The following is a 27058-nucleotide window of genomic DNA, read 5'->3' as shown; positions in this document are numbered from 1 at the left end:
TTCAAGATGGCGGGACAAATGGCAGCAAACGCGTTGGAGAAAGTTTCAGATACGTTTTCGTTCGCAAAGAAGGTATTAATTTCTGTTAAATAGAGCAAAAATTACTCTTCTCTTATTATTTGAAATATATGCGAGCTCAGTGAAGGTTTATTTCTTATTCGAGAATGCAAAACTTGAGTTGTACTTGAAGTATTTTTCAAATCTGTTCCCAATATTCCAGATTCCGATGCTGATGAAAGCGACCTCAGACGACGATAATCCAACATCTGGCTACATATACCAAGAAGTCAACAGTATCTTTCCCGCTTAACTTGAAAATTTAGTTTCAAAAGTATCTTGAATTAGAATTCATTTACTCACATGCCTAATTTGTAACAAGCCCGCATAGTTCTTACCCTGGTCCCAGAGGTTTTTCTTGATTTTTCTTCTTTTCGCGAAGCGGCGAACACGAGTCGTGAATTGGCAAGAAAGAAAAACCTCAGGTTACCTTGGACTTGAATCTCACTTTCATGCAGACGCCAGCTGTCAAACGCGTCAAATTGATAATTACAAAAGGGACCAATGGCAACTTAGCAATCACATGCTTTCAGCCGCTAGCAATGATAGTGGTTGCAGATTTTTGTTGGGGATATTTGCTTTGTCAACTGTAATTCCTTAAAATTTTGGCGCACATTTAGTGTGAGCTTCAAATTGGCTGAAATATAAAAAATTGTCGCAGGTAAAACCTCTTACTTAAGCCTAACTTGACTCATGACTTTGAGTGCTCAACTGTGGCTCCCACTGCATGAAGTGACTAGGAGCATTGCTACACACCCTGGATAAGATGCCAGTCCATTACAGGCATTCTGTCTGGTTCTAACAATTTGCTAGTACCTAGTACTCCTGCATGGAGAGAGGTACTGAGAGTTAAAGAAGATGGATCATGTGTACTAAAGGCATCCATGGTCAAGTGTTGATTACTACCCTTGATCGAGACTCCATCGACACCTCAGTTGACACTTGATCGACGCTCCATTGATATCTTGGTTTAGAGTAGACCAAATTTTTGATCGATTCGTATAAGTTGGTCGACACTCGGCTAACTATTGACTGACTGTTGATCAAGGCTGATAGAGTGTCAACCAAGTATTGATCTTGATGTTGATCAAGTATTGATTGAGATGTCAGTTGGGGGTATCGATCAAGAGAGAATCGAGCGACACTCTGTCGCGAATGCCTTTAGTACACACAATCCAAGTAGCTTGCCTAACAATGCAACACAATGATGTCAGCCAGCGTTCAAACTCAGGCCACTAGATCTGGAGTCCAGCAGTGGAACACATGAGTAATGGTAACTCCTCCATAAATATTATGAGGTTATGGACAACTATTTCATTTTAACCCTTGAACAATAACAAATATCCAGGGTTGTCACAATGTTTTGAAGTTAGTGACATTGTTTTTGGATTAGGTGGCTGATTTTTTTTTTATCTGTTTTAAGTAATTGGACATTTTGACTACCCTAATGTCTCCTGCCTTTTCAGGAGGTACTACCCCAGACTCCTTCCCACCCCAGCCCTCAAATAGAAAGTTGCATCTAAAATAAAGAGGATTTATTGGTAGATTTATTATGAATGAAACCTCCATTTGTTAAATGTTTCTTGATAAACTTGTCAGGTATAACTTATGAATCAATTAGCAGCTGCAACTCTCTTTTGGATTTTTTAGTCGGCAGATTGAAAAAACAATCTCCACATATCAAATACAAGGTAAGAGTAAAGATGGCAGAAAATTCTTGTAGTATTATGGCATTTGCATTTCAAAAGCAGGTTAATCCATAGGTTTTGGCATGTTTAGGACAATAAATAACTTTAGGCTCCAAGCAATCCTTGTCTCTCTAACTTGTGCCTCAACTTGTGTCTTTATCTTTGTCCACTACATAAGCCTTGCTAAGTCAAGTTTAGCACTGTAATGGCATTTTAATATACTCTTACTACTCTTAGGTTCTTAAAATCCTGTGCTACGTAGGAAGCAATGGTCATTCTGAGTTCAGAAGTGCACTTCGACACCAAGCGGGCATTGTTAGAGAAGCTGAAAGTGAGTACAGTGTGATGCCTATAGGCATGTGTTACATCAGTATTTAATGAGTAATGTTTTACATGTAACCCTATAAATTAATAAATGGCCCATCAATATATTAAGATTGCATGTATCGAGAAGAGACTTGGTAGATACAAATGAGTATTGTTTTAATAGCATTTTTTTTTGAAGGGGAAAAAGATTGGGCCTATATTGTTGTAGTGAGTAGAGAGACAAATAAATTTTACATAAATTTCTGTTTTGGCCAAAAAAAACAATAGGTCTCTTCGTTTAATATTTGTCCTGTGCTCAAGATACAGGTTATTTACTTCAATATGATCAAGCTTACCATTTACTTCTCAACATTAATAAATAAGTAAATGATAATCATTTATGTATTAAATCAATATGCCCAATGAGTAATTTTGATATTGTTTGACCAATTTGACCAGTGGTACCTTTGATGCCTGTTAAAATCATCTCATGCTGTTAATATGACTGTGTTTGATAATACTTAGACTTACTGACTTGGTTAGTAGACCTAATTTGAACATTTTGTGATATATTTTGTTCTCTATAACCGATAATCAATACTATTGAAAGGTTACATACTAAAATACAACAAATACTGTGAATGTTATTTCAGGTTTTACTGGTCAAATGGATTATCTAAGAGGTGATGCCCTTAATCAGCGAGTGAGAGCTGCAGCGTCAGTAAGTTATGAAATCTTTTGTTCAACTGGTTTTTAACTGTTAGGACTTATTTTATAAAAAGATTGTTATATTGTACAATAAACACAAGCAACTACACAAACATGGAAGAAGTGTAAAAAAAACATGAACCACAAGTATTTTCGCTACTTAAATTTCAGAACCCTGTCACCTCTGTTTTGAGCTGTAAAATTCAAAATTAAACGATAGAGTTACAATAAGTAATAGCTACATTGCTTAGACGAACTCAAAATGGACTCTTAAACATGAATAGTGCTTTAATGCTTTGCACCAACGTTATGGTTCATTATAACGTTCTGAAGGTAAAGCTACATTGTTTTAGGTTTAGGTACAATAAAGCTTATAGTTTGCTGACCTTTGGAATACAACTGCTTATGCAAGCAAGCAATGCCGCCATGAACGGCTCATTGAGAATGTATGTCACGCTCCATTTAAAACTATATTTTTTGGCGTGACAGTAAAATCTCATATAATGTTCAGAGCAAAAAAGTGGGATTTCTGGGATGAAATTTTTATTTTTCTTGATGAGCTTGTACTTGAAAAAGAAAGACTATCATAAACTTTTAATGAATGTACTTTTACGGTGATTTCTAGTCTGTACTGCACACTGTTGAGAGTTTGTTTACATTGTTTCTTTTGATTTATGTAAGATATCCCAAAATGAAATATTTTGCAACTACTTACATTCATGAAGTAAATTCAAAGTTTCATGTCAACTGCTATTATGGATGCAAAGCTTTATGTTTTTTTTGTTTTTTTTGTTTTTGTTTTTTTTTTTCTGATAACACTTGATGAAACAACTATGTAGCTTTAAAAATAAAAGAAACTGCTGGAAAAAGAATTTAATTTAATGCCTCAAAGATAAGGTAAACCATTTGTAACAAATAACATCAATTTACATTCCTTCAAGTGAGACTCATGACAAACACTGGCCTGGGGTGCTGAGACTGTGCAGTAAGGACTGGAAATCATATTTTAAGTGAAGCATGTCAAATTTACTACCAAGAGCTTTGATTGTAATAAAAAGTGATTACTATTTGATGTTTTCATGCAGGAATTGATTGAACTTCTCTTCAATGTTGAGAACACTGGATCAACAACCATGCATGGTAGGTGAGATGGCGGTTAGTGTAAAAATCCTTAATGTTTTGAAATTTCCAGGGGATATTACATGTAAAAAACAGAGAGGGAACACAAAGCAAGAATAAGACGGGTCCTTTGATCAAATCACAAAGTACAGGTGGAAATATCATTTTGTGAGGGATGCTTACTGTCAGTAACAATCTTCCATTGATACTGAATTCACAGGGTTTCTTGGGAGACAATAATTGATAGCTAACTCTGAAAAAAAGTTATTTTATTTTTCAAGTTTAATACCTCTAGAGACCAAATGTAATATTATACATCAAGCACAAGAGACTGTGTAGTTTAAGCATCACTTTTCTATGCAGATTTTTTATAATAATTATTAAATATATTCCTTGCAAACTTGTAGCGATGACAGGACCAACTGGAAAGAAGATGGAAGGATTTGGAAATTCACCTTCACAACCAGCAAGTAAGTATAACTATGTTGCCTTAAAGCTACAAAGAATGTCAGTTGTTTGCATTGATTTCATAGTATGACTTGTGTCTCACCATATGTAATTTAGGACCAGTGTAGTAGACTCTAGTGGGGGATCTTAATGCAATGCGACTGAACATGCAGCAAGTTCTATTATATAATTAGAACATTTAAGTCTGATATCAGAGCTTGCATATTTACGGTAAAAGTTTGTTTCATTGCCTAGGGCACATATCAAATCATTCTGTGAACTACACACACTCTGTGACAATCATTCATATTTGAAGCAATATAGGTACATGTAGGTAAAGTCTGCATACAAACTAAGTGGCCCATCAGGCCGGTGCTTATCCCGGTTTCTGTAGCATGAAGTTACTAGCAGTTTTTCTACTCCCCCCTCCGCCCCCCCTCCCTAATGGGATGCTGGTCCATTGCAGGGTTACCTCCAGCATTCTTAGGTTACTGGTACCCATTTATACACCTTTTGGTGAGAGGTAGTGTCAGAGTCAAATGTCTTCCCCAAGAACGCAACACTATGTCCCCAGGGCTCAAATCCAGACCACTCAATCTGGAAGCAAGCGCACTAACCATAAGGCCACCCTGCCTCCCACACATTTGAAGTAATACATCAAAACAAAAGATCATGTTTGACCACAGTCATTTCCAAACACCAAGAAGAAACTTGAAAATACAATGTGTATTGGAGTATTTTTGATGAACACTGAGGTGTTTGGAAATGTGGTTGAACACTGTCTTGAGTGTTTGATATCTTCTCAATGGAAACTAAAACAAAGAAGAAAATGGAGAAAGAAATGGTAAAAATCTATGCTAATTAAGATCAGATATCCGAACACTGTCACAGTCATGATTTCCTTGGTTTAAAAGTGATGTGTGGTTTTCTGCTGGCTGAGGAATGAATAAAACAAAAAACGTTTTTCTCACACACTGTTTGGAGACTGAGTACAAGTTCGTGTGGGGTTTCAAGTCAGGTTTTGTTATCTGCCAGTGCCTGACATGCCCCACCCACCCACCCATGAAGTATTTTTAGAGTCTATTAAGAAGTTGCAGTGAATTTATTCTCTAGCCACTTTTTTGTGCTGTTGTAAGACAGTTATGTTAAGTGTTGTTATGTTAATAAAGGTCAGGCTGCGTGGTTCAGCTTGGCATGGCTCCCAGCAGTGTGTGGGAATAATTATTATTGAGTTTGTGAAGTGTAGTTCATAATATATGTCTTGCGTATTCATTATGTGAGCTTTTCAAGCATTCAGTGTTTGCAATTTCCTTTTAATGTGTCGCACTCACTGTCAATTTCTTGCATATGTGTGGTTAGTTGGTAACATGCGCTTTCAACAGCTTTCTTTTGTCTTTTATTGCTCTCTAGAGAATAAAACATGGCTAGACTCTGTAAAAAACCTAGCAGAACGTTTTCCAGATACAGCTAGTCGTTTGACGTCCAAGAATGAGAAAGAATACATGCCAACAACTGGTGGATCAGGCATTACATTTGTGAACTACTCTGAGTCTTCAAATGTTGATTCAGGTATTTGTACATTTATCAATTGAGGCATTCATTAAAAATTCTGTCATGTTGGTACTAGGTTTGTTCTAGCATGACATTTGATATCAAAACTCAGAGGCATTCCTTGATTGTGTCGTTCTAGAAAATATATCCACCCCACAGAGATACACTGCAAATTCTGAGGGAGAAGAGCTAGGTCTCAAAGGCATGAAATTTTGTATATATTTTCTGGCACAACACATGATCTTTCAATGATCACTTATTGTATGCTTGTTTTGATGAATATAATGATATTTCCCATATGAGGACGAGATACACAAATTAATGTATTACTTACACAAGGTTTTTAGACAGATTAACAAAGAAACTGTTTTCCATGTAAATTTCTTCACAGGTTTTAAGACATTTCTGGATGGTGAAGACTCTGATCAGTAAGACATAACTCTTTTGTCTATGAATTTAATTTACTGAGATCCTCAATCTGATGATGATCACAATTAAGGAAGCAGACACCTCAGCATACACTGTAGCTTAAGAGCCTTAGTTTGTAGCAAAAACCACTGCGATGGACTTCACTAGTGATATGAGTACATTGACAACATTTGACACAATAGTATTCTGAATGCTGTGTTTGCATTTTGTTGAATAAAATATGAAGTCTTCAGGGTGTAACCCTTCTGGCATGCTCTTACTATGATGCACTAGCCTAAAAATCATTCTCACTAGCTTGCAATAAGTTTATCTCTTACAGTTCTTCTAAAGTAGCCAGACTGGAAAATTCACTAGTCCTCAGCTATTGCACATTTTCTTTGCATAATGTCTTTCATGCTTGTGTCATGCTAATAGTGTTGTATTTGTTTGCTCATGAAAAACAGGCTCTAACTAAGAAATAATTGTTGTGTGGTTAAGTGTATTTCATCTGTTATTACTGCTGGAACTACCAGTAATGATTTATGAGATCAAGTATTTGGTTGCCTGTCCCTAAAATAGTGATCAGTAATGCCAGCCAAAAGCAATATAAATTATAGAATTTTGTATTGTCCTTTAAGGTCAGCAGAGGACCAAGAAGCAGGTGAACCAGAAAACACGTTGTCTGTAGAGGGTAATCTTGTCGACAATATCACATCTGAAGGTGGAATACGTGCTGTGCCTTCTAAGGAAGCCTTGAACCAGTTCACAAAAAGGTAAAACAATTTCAAGTCTTTTATTCCAATGGAACAGAGCCCTCTGCATAAAGGCATAAAGGCTTATCAATCCTATAGATTCTTTTTTCACAGTCAGTTAGTAGACTGCTTGCAGTGTGGTTTTCTCTTAAAGATCAGGAAAGGAGTATGGACAAGGGAGACAAGAGGGGATTGGAATGAAACACATGCACATTTTGTGTCAACCCCTTGTCATTCATTCTGCCTTTTTTTTCATAATTTTTACCCTCACAAGGATACAACTCTTATCACACCCTAAGAGAACAAGCAGATTGTAAGCAGTCAAGTTTCCATGATTACAATTTACCACCTTTTAACATTAAAGTTTCTCCAAGAGCATAACATGTAATGATCCTACCTTGACCAGGACTAAACACACAACCCTTGGTCTAGAATTTAATGCAGAAATTGCTAAGTTGAAGAGTCCAGTGAAAGATGGCGTGACCATCTCAAGTGATTCTTGAATACTGGTTGTATAAAAACGATTGTCTCAGCGCTTTTTGTGGGGCCACTTATATATGAAGCTTAAGCAATGGGGTGGCCATGTTAACTACCATAAATACCGGCGGATAAGCCACACCTTTTTACACTAACTTTTCCTCTGAAAATTGGTAATTATCATAACAATGTCACCGTAAGGCCTTTGTCCTCCATAACTATCTGGCTCAACTGGCTGTCTCCATGCCTTACAATCCTATGATGTTTAATGTGCACAAAAGTGATTGGGGATCAGATATCCTACACATACCTTCATGAAGATTTTCTTTCTCAAAAGGTGTTCTACCTTGAATCTTAATAAAGTGCTGGAGGCTCTAAACAACAGATTGTTGGAACCAGTAACAGACGTGCAGTTGGTAGGTACATGTACATGTACATGTAATTGTAGGTGATTGTATGGGGCAGAGTGAAATTAAGGAGAAATATCACACTATTTGCTGACATTGCCCATGTTGCACAGATATGAGTGCAATTTGCAAATGGTCCACCCTCAAGTGATTTAAATCTGTTGCTTTATGAGCTCTGAGTTCTGAAATTAGTTTTTTAACTTACATCGTCCAGAACACAGAATCAGCATGTTTGTTTTTAGAAGTCAGGTAACTTAAAAATTGCTGTGATCTTCAGCAGTCTTACAGTATGCCGAAAACTTTCTAGGAGTATTCTAGGTTTTTTACTATAATTGTTGAGCTTTGTAAATACATGGATCAATTCAATATAATATAGCAAGTGTTCTAGACTAACTGTTGTTATTTGTTTGTTTTGGTTTTTCCATATCTTTGTGCCAAAGTCATTCCTTTAACTGTCCTGTAGCTCAACCAGTCCTTTTCACTTTTTCTAGAAATCACTCCATGTCTTGGAGCATCTCCTAAAAAGTGATATTCCTTGTGTGGCCAGTAGAATGTCTCAACATTGCACAAATCTACAAGAGATTACAAGAACAGAAAGTGGTAATGTGCTTTCTAAAGCTAAAAAGGTGAGTCACTGTTTGAAAATCCAGTCATCGTTTGCGTTTTTATGGATGGTAACAAGTTCCTCCTGAGACTACTTTTTTTTGTCCATAAATTTCTAATCAAAACATCACTTCTACCATTCAATATTTTACTGTCAATTGAGAAACTTTCTAAAGGAAGTTCAGTTCTTAATGAAAAGCCTCACTTGCTCTGGAGTGATGGCCAGCTGGTTGGGATTTCTTTAAATGAAGCAAGCTCTGTCACTACCAAAAGCAAAAACTCCAGATTCAAATTCTAACTCATTTTTCATGATACTGAATTGAAAACAAGTTGTACCCTATGAATTTACTGAGCACTCAGTAGCCTTCATTTGATTGGTCACACACTAGTGACTTATCCAGAGACTAAACAGTTTGGGTAATTTTGACGTAAAGTTTGAATCTGGAACTGGGCACTGAAGTTTTGAGTCTTATGCAGACACTCAAAACCACATTGAAAAGTTACCCAGACACCTATACTTTCAGGTTGTTTTGTTTTTCAGATCATCTTATTGATTAACGTAAAAGTGGAGAAAGAGAAAGTCCAAAAAGGTCAGTGCCTTGCATTTTATTTTATTTCCATAGAGAAAAATACTCTCATTCCGGCGTGGGCGGCCTGGGCCTGCTCACCAAGAAAAGTTTGACATTTAAACACCCGGAAATACGTTTTCCAGACGGTATAAGGGTCTCAAGAAAATGAAGACTACCCTTACCATACTCATTGTTTACTATTTGACAAGATGTGCAAAATTTCATCTATGGAATAACAGAATGACGATCCACAGACTTATAAGTTCAATATAATGAACAGTAGCATATGAAAGTACGTCTTAGTACCTTTGATTTGAATGGTTATACACCGAGGTTTAATCTACAAAATTAGATGTGAGAACTACCTTTCAAAAGAAATTCAGTAAGGAACAACTGGGTTTGAATACATGGTGAGTTTTGAAAGCATTATTTGTTTTTCCTTTCAGACGTTCACACTACAAGAGAGGTGGCCAGCGAGGATCTTTTAAATGTACGGAATGTAGGAGACCTCATTTGTTTGTTTCAGTATCCTTGTTTATTATTGCAATATCAGGACTAACAATAAAGATTAGCGAAAAAACTGAGCAACGACGTTTCGGTGTCATCCTGGCACCATTTTCAAGTTAAAAAATATTTGTGCGAAAAGTAAACTAATTTATACCAATGGTAGAGGTGCGAAATTGAATAAATTAAGATTAAGATAGCTGTTCAATGTTCATGTTCATTCCAATGAGGTGTCAAACACTGGTAATGAGTTCAGTGTCTGTTCAAAGCCTAAACAAATACTTTTGCGCGAATGGAGTCTGACTGTGTGTTAAGGCTCGGTTTCTTCTTGCGAATCCACAACATTTCGTGGATCAAGCAATCGAACTTTCCCTGACATTTCTTTAGGATCTTAAAGTTGTTAGTCAGGTCACCAACTGTATCAACTCGGTGTTCATTTTGAAGGTGTTTTCCGATGGCGGTAAATCGGTGTTCCTCAATGCGCTTGTAAAGATGACGGCTAGTGTAACCGACGTATTCTGCATCACACAGATCACATATATAGTTATAAACAACGCACTGTTGATTGATCAAAGGTGGTTTTGGCTCTTGTACTTTGAGATCATCGCCAATTTTACGGCTTCTGAACACCGGCTGTAGTTTGTGATCAAGTTTATTACTCAAGTCCGAGAGATGTTTCTTTACTATGTCCGCTGATTTCTGGTCTTTAAAAGGCAGGACAATGCGGTAGATATTCTCTGTTGGAGGCGTCGATCTTGTGTCTGGTGACATCACTGAATTAACGAAACGGGTGATGGTGGAGTTCACAAGAGAATCTGAGTACTTGAGGTTAGAAAAGATCAGTTTAAGGTGTTCGCATTCTGTTGAGAATAGTTCCCATGTTGAGGACAAGCGGTAAGCACGGTTTAACATGGTTTTAACTAAAGATCTTTTATAGCGGTTGTCGACATGACTTTGGTGGTGTAAGAGGAGACCAGTGTTTGTGGGTTTACGGTAAACACTTGTTACCAGCTTGCAGCCCTTCTTGCATATTTCAATGCCGACAAATGGTAGCTTACCGTTAGATGCCATCTCCATGGTGAAGGATATGGATGGATGACAGTTGTTCAAAGTCTTCAGAAAGGCTTCTGCGGTTGGTATGTCTTTCATTGTGGCTAGTGTATCATCCACGTAGCGTCTGTAGAAGTCTGGCAACTTGTTCTCGTTTTGTAGCTTTTCCTCGATAGAACAAAGAAAAGTATTGGCCATTAGGGGACCCAAGGGAGAGCCCATCGCTACTCCATCAATTTGTTGGTAGAGTTGACCGTTAAATTGAAATAGCTGGTCCTTTGTTGCTACTGACAACAGTTCAATTAGATCAGCTTTGCTGATGTTTAGATGGTGTGTTTTGTTGAACCAGTTGTCAACAAAAGCTCTATCAGCAAGGATCTCGATGGTTTCTTGTAGTGGGACGTTCGTAAATAGCGAAGAGACATCATAAGATACTAGGATGTCAGATTCGTTGAGGCTCAGATTGCGAATCTCATCAGCGAGGGAAAATGTGTCAGATATTGTGTAGCTGTTGATCGACAGGGGCTTCAGTTTATCGTCGAGCCATCTCGCGAGGGCGAAGTTGTAAGTACTTGTGGCGGATAGAATGGGCCTCATCGCCAGTTTTTCTTTATGAGTCTTTGGCAGACCATAAAGATGGGCGAGTCGTGATCCTTTCGGGCAAACTGAGTCGGCAATCTGTTTTGGGAGAATTTTGCGCACGACAGATTCAAGGTGTTTCTCTTTCTGCAGTAAAGGGTGGTAGTTTTTGAGCGGTCGTCCACGCGTCTTGGGTCTCTCCGAACTTACGGCGGTAAATTTAGCTGTATCGTTGATGGAAGATTCACTCAAAAGGCGAACATATTCTGCCTTATCCATAACAACTACTCCTGTACCTTTATCTGGTTTCGTGATTACGATGTCATCTCTTCGTTTTAGTTGCTCAATAGCTCTTTGTAGCGCTTTCGGTGGTTTGGGGGCTTTGCACTCGATGTAGTTAAGCGCGATCGATCGAAGGGTCGCCGCAGCTAATTCCTTCTTATCATCGGATAATGAAGGCTCCAGTTGCCAGAAGGCTTTCTCGAAGCTAGCTTGAATGTCCATTGAAGAGATGCGTTGCGGCAAGGAAAACTTCAAACCTCGACACAGAACAAGCTTCTGGAAGAATGAAAGCTTGTAGGAGGAAATGTTCTGGATATGTTTGTCCACATCGTGATCTTTGTTTAGCAGCTTCATGATTTTGTTGATATGGCCGCTCATCATTTTCTCATAGTGCTTTTTGCGGAGGTTAACAGGACTTTTTAATTAAAACGCGGTTATTTAGGCCCACACGAAAATTGCAAAGAAAATGTACAAATAAGTTGACACATAAATAGGTGACTTGAAATGTCCTTAGAGAAAACAACAAAACAATGTCTAGTATGGCAACTTTTCTTTTTTTTTCTTGCGATATGCTAAAATTCCTTAATAATTCCTTTCCAATACTTTTTGGCAGGTGGGTGATGCTCAAAGTTCCTTTGCACAACAGTTTGCAGTGGATGACACTCCAACTCTATTTTCTGGAATGAGTTTGCACTCGGTAAAACATACAATTTGCTTACTGACCACAGTAATACATTAATATTAATTTGAATTAATAATATTAATATTAATTAATATTAATTCTCTTGGCCCTGTCCAAGGAGAAATGCAGATCTATACCTAGAAAGGATGAATAATCTTTTGTATACACTGTACACTTGAACTGACTATCTACTGAACCAAGTTTTGGAAAGTATCATCATTTGTGTTTGCTAAGTTGTGATAACAACAACCACAACAAAAAACAAAAACTTTTATTTCACTCCAGAGTTAGGAATTACACTCATTTTATAGAGTAAAAACAAAAATGACAGGGGTGCTGGATACCCGAAATAACCTACGAGTTTAAAATGCCAGGCAGCCACTTAAAAAAAAAAAGATTTTTTTACATGTTCAGGTCAAGGACACAAACAAACATAGACACACACTCAAACAGAAATAAACAAGGTTAAGCTAACTACAAGTAGACTAAAGTTCTTACATTGCAAAACAGTATTTTTATACAGGAAGAGCGATGTGCCGATATCTAATAATTTTTTTTTTTGTTTTCACTTTGCAGAAGACAGATATCACTTCAAGATCACAACCGTTTGTCTCCAATACAACTATTTCTGAGAAAAGACCCTCAGAGGACGTACTTGATGTTTTTCAGGGACTTGATCTTTCCAGTAGAAATCACACGCTAAAAAATGAGAACAGTTCCAGACAAACGTCCCACAGTTCGAAATCAGAGTTAGATGATTTGTTCTCTGTGACTGCAGAAAATACAGGACCTACTTTCGTCAGTAAAGGTCAAGAACCCGTCAAGGATAGCGTGACAGATCTGTTTGATCCCTTGTGTAACGACGGTGCGAGTTCTTTTGGAACACATGTCACGCAGCCTTGCGTAACGTCAACCATTGAACCAGGAAATGAACGTTTTTCGGATTCAAGGACGAACAGTGAAACAGGCCCACAGCTAATAAGTTATAGAAACAGTTTGATTTCTCCTCAAGGCAATATCTTACCACCAGTTAGTTCGTCAAATGAAAATAGGGTCAACCCAGGTTTAGATGGCTTACATGCTCTCAGTAATTTGAACAGTTTGTCACACAACAGAACTACGGAACCTCAGGTCACGTTGCCAAGGAGTGGTTTACTAATGGCAAACCAGCATTCCTCAAATTTTCCGAACAATTCTCATCCAGCACTCCAATTTTCTGGTTTAAGTGGCTCTTCCACGATTCCTTTGAGACTTCCGAAACAGCCGAGTCAAAGAACGGACTTCAGTTTTGTGGGGAAATCTGGCAAGGCCGATGCGTTCAGTTTTGTCCAAGATGAAATGAAGGCGAGAAAGTAGAAAATTTACGAGACCTTATAATATGTTTTTAAGTCTCTGTGTACATTGTAACCTTAAAGTATTACTTTGCCAAGGTACGAAAACACCAAAGATGAACCGAACCAAGCCGTTGGTCAATAAAATTATATTTAGAAAAAGGCGTTTAAAAATAGCTGGCAAGCGCGATCAGTCTGGAAGAAAAAGGAGTGGTCCAGCTGAAAGATCTGGACTACGAGGTTAACTAATCATATTGCAGGAAAAAAACAGGAAAATAAAAGTTCTTACGGCTGGTAACGATTTCAGCATTTTCCTGTTCTTTTACTTCAACACTGTGGTATTCTGTTAAAGAAGTGAAACAATAAAGAACTGGAGAAGATATGCCAAGAAGATGACTACTACTTGTTCACCGATAATTGGAGATTTCTTCGGTGCCATTTTCATGCGGCTTTTAAGAGCACCCTTAAGCTTCATGTTCTCATAACCCTTGTGCCACTGAACCCCTTCCAGATACTCGTGACCGTTTCTAGCTACCTAAGGCGTTTATGAGACCATAGTTACTATGATGGGACCTTCCACAAAAAATCTCTCAGGGCGTTTTTTTACAGGATTGCGTGAAACTTCGTTGAGAAGGCACCTGTGAAAATATTGCCAGAACAGGGCTAAACGTATGAAAACATTGCGTTTAGCTCCCCAAAATGAATGCGGCACGTACATTTATTTTCATGTTAGTCCTAGAACTAAGGTAATAGCCGCAAGTTTATGATTATCGTAGTTAGGTGTCCCCAGTTAGTATACATTGTATGCTAGCGACTTCGACACGTAAATAAAGTTCTTATCTTATCATAGCTTTATTCTCGTCACCAGTCTCCTTACCGATATAATGCGTTTGGGGTAAACCAGCTTCATTAAACTTCTTAAAATCCTTATTATGTAATTAATGTGCACGCGGGCATTTTTCTTTTATGTTTCTACTACAATCTTTTGAACGAATTTTTTTGTGAGAAGGTCTCGATAAAAAAGTAAAAAATACGAGAGTGGATCGAGGAGCGCGAAGAGTCACGGAATTAGGGAACGCGCATCTCAGTCGACTTCAATCCACTTAATAATAATAATAACAATAATGATAATAATAGTAATAATAATAATAATAATAATAATAATAATAATAATAATAATAATAATAAAACGGTTCTTATTGCGCATTTAGAATTCTCAATGCGCTTACAATTGTATACGATTAAAAAGAATAAAAACCTAACTAAAAGATGCAATTATTTAAATCTATGACTAGGTTAAAAACTATTACAAAAAAGAAATGTTTTAAGGTTCTTTTTAAAAAATCGCTATGCTCTCAGACTGTTTGATATAAAAAGGTAGGTCATTCCAAAGTTTCGTGGCGTAAAAAGAAAAGGATCTTTGACCGTATGTTCATGTTTTCACATCCGGAACTTGTAAGGGTAATTGGCTAGATGATCGAAGAGAACGAGCTGGTTTATAGGCGTTAAAAAGAGAAGTTAAGTAGGTTGGTGAAAGACCATTAAGGGCTTTGTAGGTTAATAGTAGGATCTTAAAAACGATGCGTGATTTGACAGGAAGCCAGTGCAGGTCCTTGAGGGCGGGAGTAATATGTTCTTTCCGCTTAGTTCCAGTAATCAGTCGCGCCGCAATGTTCTGAATTCGCTGCAGTTTATCATGCTCAAGCTTAGGGAGGCCGTAAAGTACACTGTTGCAGTAATCCAGGCGTGAAATGGCAGAAGCGTTCACGATACATTTGAGATTGTCATGTGAGAGATATTTTCTCATCCGGCTTATTGATCGTATTCCCAGGATAGCATTGTTACAAATGTCATTAACGTGTTGTTTTAGGCTCAGTGTACCTTGTCTAATATGACACCCAAATTGCGTACTTTGTCAGACAGTGCGATTGTAGTATTGCCAAATGAAAAACAATTAAGAACAGGATGTTGTGCAAAACGGGAAGTAAATTGGATGACCTCTGTTTTACCAGGGTTGCATAAGAGCATGTTTAGAGCGTTCCAATTTATAACATCGTCAATGCAGTTTCGAAGAGTGTCTAGGGCAGGAGAATAATCACAGGGATTTAGTAAGTATATAATCCAGACCTCTCGCATCCCTAAAACACTGAGTACGAGCCCGATGTTTCCTCATCTAATGCCTGGTTCCCGTTTTCAATGAGTGTATAAATCTATTCATGTGATAAGATATGTTGATAAAACCACTTCTTCGAGAAAGTGAATTACCGGGCGTGGTCTTTGTAAGCAATCATGGGTTACCGCTCTTTACTTGTGTCTTTATTCCCGTTGTTGAAGCGATTTGTTAAAAACTTCCTTTACTTCCATAATCATTGGCCCGACGGCAAATCGCAAGAGCAGCTAATGCGACCCAAGGGTCTACTCGATATTTTTCTTGGAAGAAAGGAAAAGAAAACATGATAAAACAACAGAAAACTGAGAGAAAATATATACTTCCCACGGTCATTCTGAAAGGTCCCACCATGCACTGCGTCAAGCAGGTGCGCCTGACTAATATTTGTCGAGGGAGTTACAAAATGTCTGCCGGCAAAGTCAAGCAGTTTGAACAGCACTGTTCGGGTTCTAATCAGTCTTCGTTACGTGCTTCACACTTGGAATCTATTGCTGTATTTAGGAGATTTTTAAGCAGCGTTTTTCAATTCAAAAATGCCTTCCAGGAGTGTGTGCAGTCTGGCTTTCCTCGTTTCCACGAGAGATGGAAGTTCGCAGGAAGAATGTTATCTCAGTTGTTTACAACCGACAGCCTTGATAGGCCATTTATTCAAAGACTATTTAGAAGGCTACATCCGGGAGGTACTACTGTAAAATGGATATTATCGACCCTAGTAAAACCTGGCTCAGTTGACACAATTTACAATAACAAGCTAATATTTTCTCGACCTTGCTTGAGCTATATAGCTCGGAAGACGATCCTGTGAACTTGATTTAGTGCGGATATCCTCCTCTTCAGATCTCTTCAAGGAAACGTGTTTCATAGTTGGTTATTTCAATGGAAAAGATGTTCGATCTATAATTCAATCATCGATTTGCTGTTCATCGCCGTTTACAAATCTGATTGTTGACGACGTGTGTAGTAAGCAGTTAAGCGACAGTGGAGAAGCGCCAATAGCTTTGTAGGTAAGATCTTACATAATTCCGCAAATACTGCTTTGATCGTGATTTAAGCTGATATAAGACAAAAGAAAGTTGTTTTTTTTTTTTTACAAGAATTAATTTACAGGTCCTGTGGCATTCTAGCCCTTTTATCATGTTTGTTTACAGTTGTTTGCCATTTTTCTGTGACATTTTCTTTTTTAGGCTAACATTAAGAAGTTGTTGCATTTTTTGATTTTCTAGACAAATAAAAAATGTCCATTTATATGTTTGGTGAGAGTCATGAGTTTCTTGGTTCCAATAAACCGGCCATGGAAATCGAGAAACTCAATTTTTTTTTAATGACACTTGGTCTTGTATGATTTCAAAATGCCAATCTTGACATATAATGACTTACGTCTTTAATCACATTTATTCTATTAAATGCAAATTAAGGTTTTAACCATATAAAGAATAAACTACAGATAAGCAGAAATTTATTCAGAAAGTGTTTGAAACATGTACACTATTTGAAGGTGATTGAAATAGAATTTAAGGTGGGAATGCTGAATCTGTATGGGTACATAATACAAGCATCTTGGCAATTCTCAAATTTCTACGTGAGACATGTTATCATGATTGTGTTCAGAGAAGATTACCTCTCTTTATGTTACCTTTTTTTATTGTTTCCATTTAAAATGAATGGTAAAAAGATCATAATTATGATTGCTATTTTTCATTTTAAATGGTATAGGTAATCATGAATGTGAGTGCAATGAAGGATTTATACAGTAACTACAAATGATATTTGGAAATTTTCTCAGAATTGCTAACTGAGTTTGTAGGCAAGTCCAACTTAAAAACAATTTCAAATATCACAAGTAGAGTATAATTTTTATCATGGCTCAACCTTTTATGCAATGTGCAGTTCCAAAAAATATCCATACTCCCCCCACAGAAGGGATTGGAATTTCCTGGGGGGTAAGGGGTTCTGGAAGGCCAAAAAATTTAAAGAAATGTATGAAGCTTAACTGGAATTTTCAGAGGGGTGGGGAGGTGTTAGAAAAAATCCCTTACGTGGAGGAGGTATATATAGATATTTTCTGGAACTACACAATTACTAATTAAATTGAATTGCCTTGGTTAAATAGTAAATTTTATTATATGACCGAGAAAAATTAATTATAAATGCTTCCGATTAATTTGCTCTACAGAGCAAGTTAAAAATAATTGAATTTGCCTGCTCTTGACCAATCCCAGTGAAGTAATTTTCTCAGTCATATAATAAACAGTCAAGCCAGATGTTGCTTTCTGTTCATTCAAGTTTCCAAGTTTCACTTGCATTTTGATGACTTCTAGTTTTCATTCTTTGTGTATAAACTGATATAATACCACCTCATATGATCAACCATGGTAGACTGTTTAATTCAACATACAGCATGTTTGAAAATTTAAATTTGCTCAGCAAGTTGTGGCTGGCATTTTCAATATTGAATGTGGTTCCCAGTTTCATGGTCATGTTACATGTAACATAACATGTCAAAAATAATGATATTATTGTTACTGTTGGAGTTTAGTTATAATCAATCTGTTCAGTAGTAGGTAAATTACCTTCGCTCCCTGACACAGAAATGGTGTAGTAATTTACAATTATTACACAGCGGCCATGAAAAAATGAAAACCAGTGCTAGTCAAAATGAAACTGAAACTTGTAAAAAATAATATATTTAGGAAACTTGGCAGAATTAAAACTAAATTGGGAAACTGCCAATCAGTATTTAAACAATGTGCTGAGACTGTGACATTATAGAGAAATTAGCATTAAGAACAAACATGTAGTTTGACTGTAATTTGCACATCACCTTATCGCTGTGTCATATAATTTATTTTTTGGTTGTTTCATTTTTGTTAGTGAAAACTGCACCTTAGGATCTCAGTACCTTGAAGTCCTCAAACAAGACTAACAAGCAAACTTCATCAAAGTCCACTATGACCAGTGTCATCGACTCAACACCTCGCAGATCCAGAAAAAAGCTTCCTGACATCCCCCCTGAGGAGCTAGCATTACATGGGAAAACAGGATCATTTGAGGCTGGCAGTAAACAGCATGATCTGCCTCCTGAGGTGCAGGCCCAGTTTATTAGGCATGTGCATAAAAGGTCGCGTTCACTGACAGGTTTGGATACTGTTGAGTTTGAGAGGAAGCAACAGGTTGAGGCTGAGAAAGAAAATGTGGAGCCAAAAGCACATCAGCAAAATGCAGCAGCACCACAGATTGAACAGCTGAATGAAAAAGAAGACGGAAATGAAGGTTTTGCGAGATCCTTACCTTCAACTCCAGGTATGCTAACATACATTCTTAGGGGAGTGGAGGGTTCTAAAACTGATGGTTCATTATTTGTGCGGATGGCTAGTTAAGAATATAATACAATATTACCAGGTACTAGAATCTCATGTTATGGCCATGGCATAAATTCATTAAATCACGAAGAAGAAAAACTTCTAAAAAAATAAAAATAGAGTGATGCTAGCAATTTTTTATTATTTAATCAAATAATAAACATAGCGTTTATTATTCATTAATGTGTCTGGAGAAAGCTTGGGTGAGGGGTAACCCTCAACTAATAGCTAAAAATAGCTAAAAATAAGTCACAGAAATAAACGCCCTTGTTATTTTTGTAGGGGAGTCTACTCCCAGGACTTAGATTGATATACATTTTGATTAAAACTAAAGGGTACTACAGTGAGCCTAACAACAGTCATTTTAGATTTTAGCTCAGAAACTATAATAAACAAAGTTTACGTCCTGAATGGTATGGCAAGCATGCCTGTTATTTTTATAGGAGAGTCTCTTTGAATGAGGACTTGGTATACATGTTAGATATCAGAACTTCTTAAAAATTCTTCAAGTCTATGTATTTAATAGTATCGTACTTTTCACTGAGCCTGTTTTCAAGTCTGTGTCTGAGGTCACAAACATTTTGTTCTTAGTTTCTCACCGTAAATTAAGTTCAAGTTCATTGAAATCAGAGGAAGAAAAAGAAGAACTAGTGAAAGAACTCCGCTGGCACTACAAACAATTTGTGAGAGCATCTAAACGGAATAAAGGAAAACTGGTCCATGTAAGTAGTAACTTATCATTCACAACAGGGTTTTGTTACTGTCATACAATATTTTAATTATAGGTACAGGTGTAGGTATTTCCCTTGAATCTTTTCTCTTCTCCAATACTAGGTTAACATTTTTCACCAGTTTGCATAATTTTATACTCTCAGGTGGAGTAGAGAGAGGCAGTGTGAGAGTTAAGAATTTCACTTAGGGATAATAGTAATACCTTTCATCAAACAACTAACCAGCCAGGCCCATCCATATCAATATTTCTTCACTCTGGAGTCTTCATCCTTATAAGAAAAATATATTTCCTTTGAGCTCCAACTCTTAATTAAGTAAGCTTGTAATTACATTATTGATCATTTTAATATTAGATCTTATAAAATCTGTTGTTCCAGCCTATGTTTTGTTTGTAAATGAAAAGACAAATTACTGTGATTGTGGACTTGCATGGTTATTCTTGTTTCATTTTATATTTTTTGAAGACCAGTGTTGGAGATGATAACACAAGTGTTTTGAGTTTGGAAGGGATTACTCTTAGTGAGGTAAAATTATATGATCTCAGGTTACTGATTTGCTATAAGAAAGAATTAAAAGAAATCGAGGCTCCTGTAAAACTTGATCAGTTGAAAAAACTTTGCCAGAAGAGACTCAGTTTTTATTGGCATTAAGGAATAGCACAATAACTGAATCATTTGTTTGGCAAATCATAAAGTGTTCAAAACTCAACTGGAGCCATAAGTAAACATTAAGGTTTCCCTGCAACATTTTGAACATTTTATGGCCTCATTCCTGAAGTCTCTGAGAGTGAAGATCATGTCATCAGTGAATAGGGTGTATGTTGTATTTGTCTTCCCTAAGAGTACGGAATGTCTGAAAATTTACCATTGAATTAAAAGTAAAATTATGTGTCATGAAAATGTCAGGTTGGTGGTATATTCCTTGTCTATACATAATATTGAGCATATTTCTTGACCAATAAGCATGGGAGAATTCTGCTAGTTATTCTCAACAGCCAAATTATACTTGTAAATATTATTAATTAATAAGCTGATCAGCAATATCATTGAAAAAAAAAATGGTTACTAACATCATAATTGTTACTATTTATTTCTAATTTGTATCATTATTTTTAATAACAATTTATTATTTGTTTTTAACTGTTTTGTAGGTCAGCTCTCAAAATGAGCACACTCCCAACACCTCTGTAATCCGGACGAATCGATGTGACCAGCAGAAATGTGGCAAGCCAGTGGAAATTCTTGAGCGTATGGCAGTGGAAAATCATATTTTTCACAAAACCTGTTTTGTTTGTGCTATATGCAATTCTTGGTTGAACCACTTCAACTATTGCTATGTTCCTGATCATGACAAGTTCTACTGCACCCAGCACTATCAGGACATAGAGAATGCCAGCTTTGGTTTGGGAGAGGATATTCGGCATGCTATGGGGATTGGACCAGGGGTACAACAACAGTTCAAATTTACACCAGGTTTGATATTACACTGTATATACAATTCTGTGTTAAATTTAAAGTGAAACCTATAGAATGTTGCCATGTGTTGATGTGAGTGAGTAGAGCAAGTCACATTTACTTAATATTCATCTTCTTTTTGCATGGACCTTGTGGAACACATGGCTCATCCTTGATCATTGGTAATTCTATGTTAGATGCTGTGGATGGTACAAGAGAAACTAAAGGTGCCAGTAAGGTGCAGAATTCTATCAGGATTATGAAAGAAAAAATATCACTGCTCAGCAAACGAGGAAAGAAACTGGTGAAGAAAGAGAAGAAGCTCAAATCACAGCTTGACAAGTTTAAAGGTGCATAGTAGTTTCATTGACGTTATTTGTAACATAGAAATGATTTTTTTACCCACGTATTTCTGATGAACTGGAATGAAAGTTGTATTCCTTATTAGATCTCAAACATGAGAGCCTGGGGAGACCTACAAGGAAAAGGGTATATACCTGTGTGTAGTTCACTTTTGGTTTTACACCTCTCAGGGTTATTATAGACAAGAACGAATAGAGTATTACCTATCAAGTCAATAATTAAAGTTCTCTGATTTTGTTGCCAAGGCCTTGATGCAGAAAAGCAGACATTATGGGTGGAGTGGTTTAGTGCTGTACAGGATAAGAATAGCACTGTACGAAGAGAAACTGAACTTTCATTTAAGTGAGTAAATTTTATTTCAGCTTAAGCTCACTAAAGGAGATTTTCTTGACAACATTGTTTATCCTTACCATGCATAGTTTCAGGCTTTTTTAGGTGTGCAAACAGAACAGGGATTGTTCTGAATTTAAACTGAATTGTTCTGAATTTAAACTCTTTTAACATTGGGATTTATTACATGTGGCATTTAACTTTCTCATGATGATACTCTTATCAAAAAATGTCTCTTATCATTTTTGTTTTTCTTTAATTTTATAAATATTATTTATAATGGTTTCCTATAATTTGTAACTGCACTAATGCTAGGGTCAGAGAGTTGGAACTGGAAGAAAAATATTCTGAGTTGGAGAAAAAGCTGCGAGAACTAGCAGAGAAGGATGGTAAGTAATATTTGGACAATTAATAGGTAATAAGACGACATGCTAGTTCAATTTGGAAATAGGTAAGATAGAACTCCAAGCCCTGCCAAACTGGACTCTACCCATAGCCATGTCCAATTTTGGCAGTCCTGGGATCTTTTTTCATCCAATAATTTTCAAAGTGGACAGCATGTACATGCAGGCCAATTACATCAGCAAATATATAGGACAGCATTTTCTGACTTTCAACCTATGTTCTTGTCAATATTTGTGGTACTGGGTGATGAAGAGTATTATAGTAGATGTAGGTGTAACCTGTGTAGACTTCACTATCTCAATGTGTCTCTCGATATAGTGAAAGAGAGCATGATTGCAGGGTAGGATGAAACAATGAATGTGTACAACAACAGCCTGGTGAATAACTGGTCACTTTGCATACTATGAAAACCAGAATTGAAGTCTGACATTCATGAACTGTGAGGCTCCTTTTATACCTGGGATTGGAAATACATGTAACAGGTTTTCAAACAATAAATGTTAATTTCAATTGTTAACTAATACTTTGTAAATTAATTTAGAAAAGATAAAGACTGAGTATGACAAGTCTAAAGAAAAGGAATTGTTACAAGAAATGCTTGAGGTTGTCGAGAAAAGAGAGCAACTAATATCTGATGTGGAGGATGCCAAAAAAAGGTAAAGTGGCACCAGAATAGTATTAAATAAATAATGCATATCAACAGTTAGCTGTTTAAACACTCACCTGTTTTGTGTTCTTGGTCTAATTTTATTTCTCACACACCACTGGTAGCCATGCCAGGCTGACCACCACATCTTGACCTTTATTGCAGTTCTGTGCTCTTGTACCTGTACACGAGAACTGATACAAAAGACCTAACAAACATACAACAGCTAAAAAAAGGCTCACAAAGAAAGACAGTACAATGAGTTGAATGGTTATTCCCTTAGTGAACTGGTACACCAGGACACAACTTTTACTGCAAACTCAACTAAAGTATATGTGTACTTCATGCGTGAAATTAAGAGGGTATTACACCATAGGCAAGTTTTGTAGATACGACAAACAAAATATACAGTACCAACTAGAATTCTTTGGGTGGGTGGGTGGCAAAAGATCAATAATGGCAAATGTAACAAAACCAACTGTCTGCCAAAGGTCACATGACCCATCCCAGGCCCCAGTGGTGTGGGAGAAAAATATTTTCCACTTATTTCGTTTCACTCAGCCAGTGAAAAATAACATGTTAGGGATCAGTTATTACACAATCATACTTTTTGATCTTTACCTTAAAATGATCTTGTAATTTTTCAGGTATGCTGAAGAAGACAAAGAGATAGAAAGGGAGAGAAGAGAAGCAGGTAAAAATAATATTGTTGATTGCTGATTGTTTATCATTTCAATGTCTTCTCACTAGACTTGGATTGTCATAAGTAAGATGGCACAAGAAACATGTAAGAAGGAATAAAGATAACTGTTTAATGGGCCATTCATGGTAGTTGTATTCAACACATGCACAATTTTTTTGAGGCATTGCATACAAAGTCTGTAGACCATGATTCCATCTAGGTACCAGCCACCACTCCTACTATGTGCCCAAGTAGACTAGTTAAATTATTGGTAGAAATTAAGGGACATTTTGTCTAACAAGACACTCCTTAGTTTACTCCCTTATAGAGTCTCATGAACATTCCAAAACAGCAAATTAATCGTCAATCATACATACAGTCAAGTCATACAATTATAATTCAATTCCAGAAGATATAAAAAAATTTAAGAAGGTGCAATATTTTATGAACTGGGGTGTCGCAGGTAGTATGTGGACACTGAGGAACTGATTTCACATGGGGAGAATGCTTATAGGCCTTCTGTTTCAATTCAGGACTCAATGATCCTGACATAGTAAAGGAGGTAACTGCTGTTGGAAAGGAAGTCCAGCAAGTGTCACAAGCTGTCCAGCAGGCTCCAAGTGCTGTCAAAAAGCAAACAGAGTGCTGTATTTTGCTTTAGTACTGATTAAGAAATTAAACAACATGTTGAAAGGCAAATATAGTAAATGGGTCAAAGTTCGTCAGTGTTGTATTGTAGTAAGGTAAAGCATAAAAATATGTTAATATATATTTGTTTAAAAGAAAGTAAAACAGCATACTCATTCAAGGTATGGTGAAGTTCCCAAAGTCACAGTTCCCCAAAAGAAGCAACATTCTAAAAGTAACAACCAACTTTTTATGAGAAAGAATGCAAATATAAGATTCTACAAGCTGAACCAAAATGACTCCTATGACAGGCAATAATTTATATTACCTTGTTAGGTTGGACCTAAATTCTTTTCAAGAAGATTACCCATTTATACAAGGTCGCTATACTTATTTGAAGCCGTCCCTGGGATCAGCCCACCTTGCTAACTAAAAGAAGTGACCCTTAAAAGGTTGCAGAGGAATCAACAGGAAGAGGATTGTAAATCTGAAAGTAACAAGGTTTGGGACTTTGTGCCAACCAACATATGTACATAGTTATACATACACATACATATCCTTTATTAAAAGTGTCTAGACGTTCTAGCGCCCATGGCACTTATTGGGGACACAGATAAAATACAATCTTATAAACAAATATTTCAAAAAATAAAACTTAAAAACTTTTTAAAAAATCATTGCTTACAGCATTTTTACATACCATGTGTAAAACAACAGAAAAGTTAAGCTGTTTTGGTTCTAGTAATGTCCTTGCATAATTTATGGAAACATATGATCCTTATGCTGCTGTTTGAGTAAGCCTTTCAGTAAACACTCCCTTTTTCTAAAAGCAGGTCACCTATAACTTTTACATGCATGTTTTTTTAAACCTTACACATACTACTGATAATAATAATACATTTATATAGCGCTATTTCCTAGTGGTTCAACAGTGCTTACATTCCCTTCTTCCTCTGGACAATGTGATTGTATTTATTTTGGAGAGGAGGGAGGAACAAGAGGCCTTAACCTTGTTACCACAAATTTCACTCCATTTCTGATCAATATCTTCCCTAGCTGTGCCAGCAAATGGCACAATAGAAAACCGTTATCCTGAATGATGCTTATCTGAAAAATGCCAGATGTTGAGAAATTTTTATGAAGAAAATAATTTTAAGCTACAGATGGGCTACTTTTATTAGGAATATCAACTATAATATGGAAAATATGCATGCCACAGATTGGTAAAGTCTTACATGAAAAAAATACCCACCTTGTATAGCTCGGCTACTTTTATGAAAAATGTTAGCTATGTTAGGTTAATAAGTCAGATTAGTTGTGAGGTAGGCTTATTTAAATTTTATCCTTTAGAAACAGTTCTTATCATTTACACAGCAGCTAAGTTGTGAGGTGTGTCAACTATAACAATAAAATTTAAGAGTATATTGTTTTTGTCTTTTTGACTCCAGACAATCTGAAAGGAATGATGTTAATAGAATTATTTCATGCATAAAATGTTTCAATTATCTTACTTGTAATGATAGTCAATGTATATATTGCAGTCTATAATCCTCAACCTGAGAGCAGAATCACTTCAAATTGGGAGAGATCAAAGCGACTCTGTTTGCAGGATAATATTCCTTTGAAAGTCATAATCCTGTAGGTCATGTACCTTGTCCTCTTCAGCCTATAGTCAAAACTTTTTAATAAACACCAAAGAGACAAAGCTGAGTTTCCACATTATGGAGGTGCCATATTTCATTATTGAGATAGGTTATTATAGTAATTGGACCTAGTGGAGTACAATTCGAGAAATAAGCGCGCAAGTGATTTCAAGGCACCTCCGACTTGAAATTATGAGCACTCTTGAGTACTCCCTGAATTGTGTGTCACAAGGTCCAGTTACTAATTAAATGTCAGTATGAATATCAAGTTTTGAAATTAAAAAGTCTTTTTAGCACTTTGTTTGAGTGAAAAGGTATCGAGTTACATATATCTAATATCAAAAAGTTGTCATTGGATACCTGTAATTATGTGACATATAGGTGCATGAAGAACCAGTGACGATCAATAATTTTGTTATAGATACAGTTGTATCAATTATGCCTTCACTTGACCTGTCCACTTTACAGACGTATTTCTTGGGCCACCTTGATTAACGGAAAATAATCCAACTCCAGGTTTTCCGTATTTGATATATTTTCTGAAATTGCAGAAATTATGAAACTTTTCTCTGGCTGAATTTTAATAATTTAACCCTTTTCGACAGTAGTCTGGAATAAATGGTATGCATTGTTTGTCTTTGCCATAAGAATGTTTTCTGTTTTTGCAATTTCCTATGTAATTTCCAACTTAACATAATTATATAAGCAACCATAAGGATAGATACCAGTAAAATGCCTTGCATGATTTTTACATGGCAACCAAATTTTTACTTCTGCTTCCTGTTACATTGGCATTTCAAGACTATTGTAGCCCTGCAGTAAAATATAGCCCATACCTCTCCCTGTGAGGTTTTGTGGCTTGAACCCAGCTGCCTTTTACAAATCCGTGGTGGATCCAGACTTTGAGCTAAGGGGGCGGGGGGGGGGGGGGGGGTGTTTTACTTGCCCTGTCGGCTTTCTTCCTTCAGTCATTTCTTGTTTTTTCACCCAAAATAAGGGGGGACCCAGGCCTCTCCCCTAGATCCACCACTGCAAATGTTGGCTTTACAGATCCCTTATCTCTTCAGAATTTCCAATGACCTACCATGGGGTGGGTGTGGAAGTGCACATTGACATGTCAAATTTTC

The 27058-nt window shown here is 36.7% G+C and overlaps 3 protein-coding genes across 5 annotated transcripts; 2 read left to right on the top strand and 1 right to left on the bottom strand.

Moving 5' to 3' along the window:
* LOC145489411 (AP-4 complex accessory subunit Tepsin-like) lies at positions 1 to 14710 on the top strand. Of its 2 annotated transcripts, XM_081468380.1 has the most exons (16): positions 1 to 72; positions 221 to 293; positions 1657 to 1748; positions 1983 to 2076; positions 2705 to 2772; positions 3845 to 3899; positions 4286 to 4348; positions 5736 to 5894; positions 6268 to 6304; positions 6923 to 7057; positions 7851 to 7929; positions 8412 to 8546; positions 9065 to 9113; positions 9539 to 9582; positions 12121 to 12204; positions 12766 to 14710. In XM_081468380.1, the coding sequence occupies exons 1-16, from the start codon at positions 7 to 9 to the stop codon at positions 13543 to 13545; spliced, it is 2013 nt and encodes a 670-aa protein (XP_081324506.1). In that variant the 5' UTR covers positions 1 to 6; the 3' UTR covers positions 13546 to 14710. The 2 variants fall into 2 exon arrangements, with proteins under 2 accessions (XP_081324506.1, XP_081324507.1); XM_081468381.1 differs by lacking the exon at positions 1 to 72 and having other exon boundaries at positions 81 to 1330; positions 1708 to 1748.
* On the bottom strand, positions 9664 to 11911 carry LOC145489410 (uncharacterized). The gene has a single exon (XM_081468379.1). It carries the CDS (start codon positions 11886 to 11888, stop codon positions 9867 to 9869), a length of 2022 nt encoding a protein of 673 aa, XP_081324505.1. The 5' UTR covers positions 11889 to 11911; the 3' UTR covers positions 9664 to 9866.
* Positions 14711 to 15631: 921 nt separating the features above from the next.
* Positions 15632 to 26107, top strand: LOC145490056 (uncharacterized). 2 transcript variants are annotated; one of them, XM_081469162.1, is made up of 11 exons: positions 15632 to 16694; positions 18562 to 18990; positions 19641 to 19771; positions 20246 to 20305; positions 20932 to 21253; positions 21433 to 21585; positions 21844 to 21940; positions 22244 to 22317; positions 22875 to 22989; positions 23627 to 23673; positions 24195 to 26107. In XM_081469162.1, exons 2-11 carry the CDS (start codon positions 18639 to 18641, stop codon positions 24320 to 24322), a joined length of 1479 nt encoding a protein of 492 aa, XP_081325288.1. In that variant the 5' UTR covers positions 15632 to 16694; positions 18562 to 18638; the 3' UTR covers positions 24323 to 26107. The 2 variants fall into 2 exon arrangements, with proteins under 2 accessions (XP_081325288.1, XP_081325289.1); XM_081469163.1 differs by lacking the exon at positions 15632 to 16694 and having other exon boundaries at positions 17385 to 18990.
* The last annotated feature ends 951 nt before the right edge of the window (positions 26108 to 27058 follow it).

This window comes from Orbicella franksi, chromosome 6 (genome assembly GCF_964199315.1).
Source record: "Orbicella franksi chromosome 6, jaOrbFran1.1, whole genome shotgun sequence".
NCBI lineage: Eukaryota > Metazoa > Cnidaria > Anthozoa > Scleractinia > Merulinidae > Orbicella > Orbicella franksi.
This window is presented reverse-complemented; position numbering and strand designations above follow the sequence as displayed.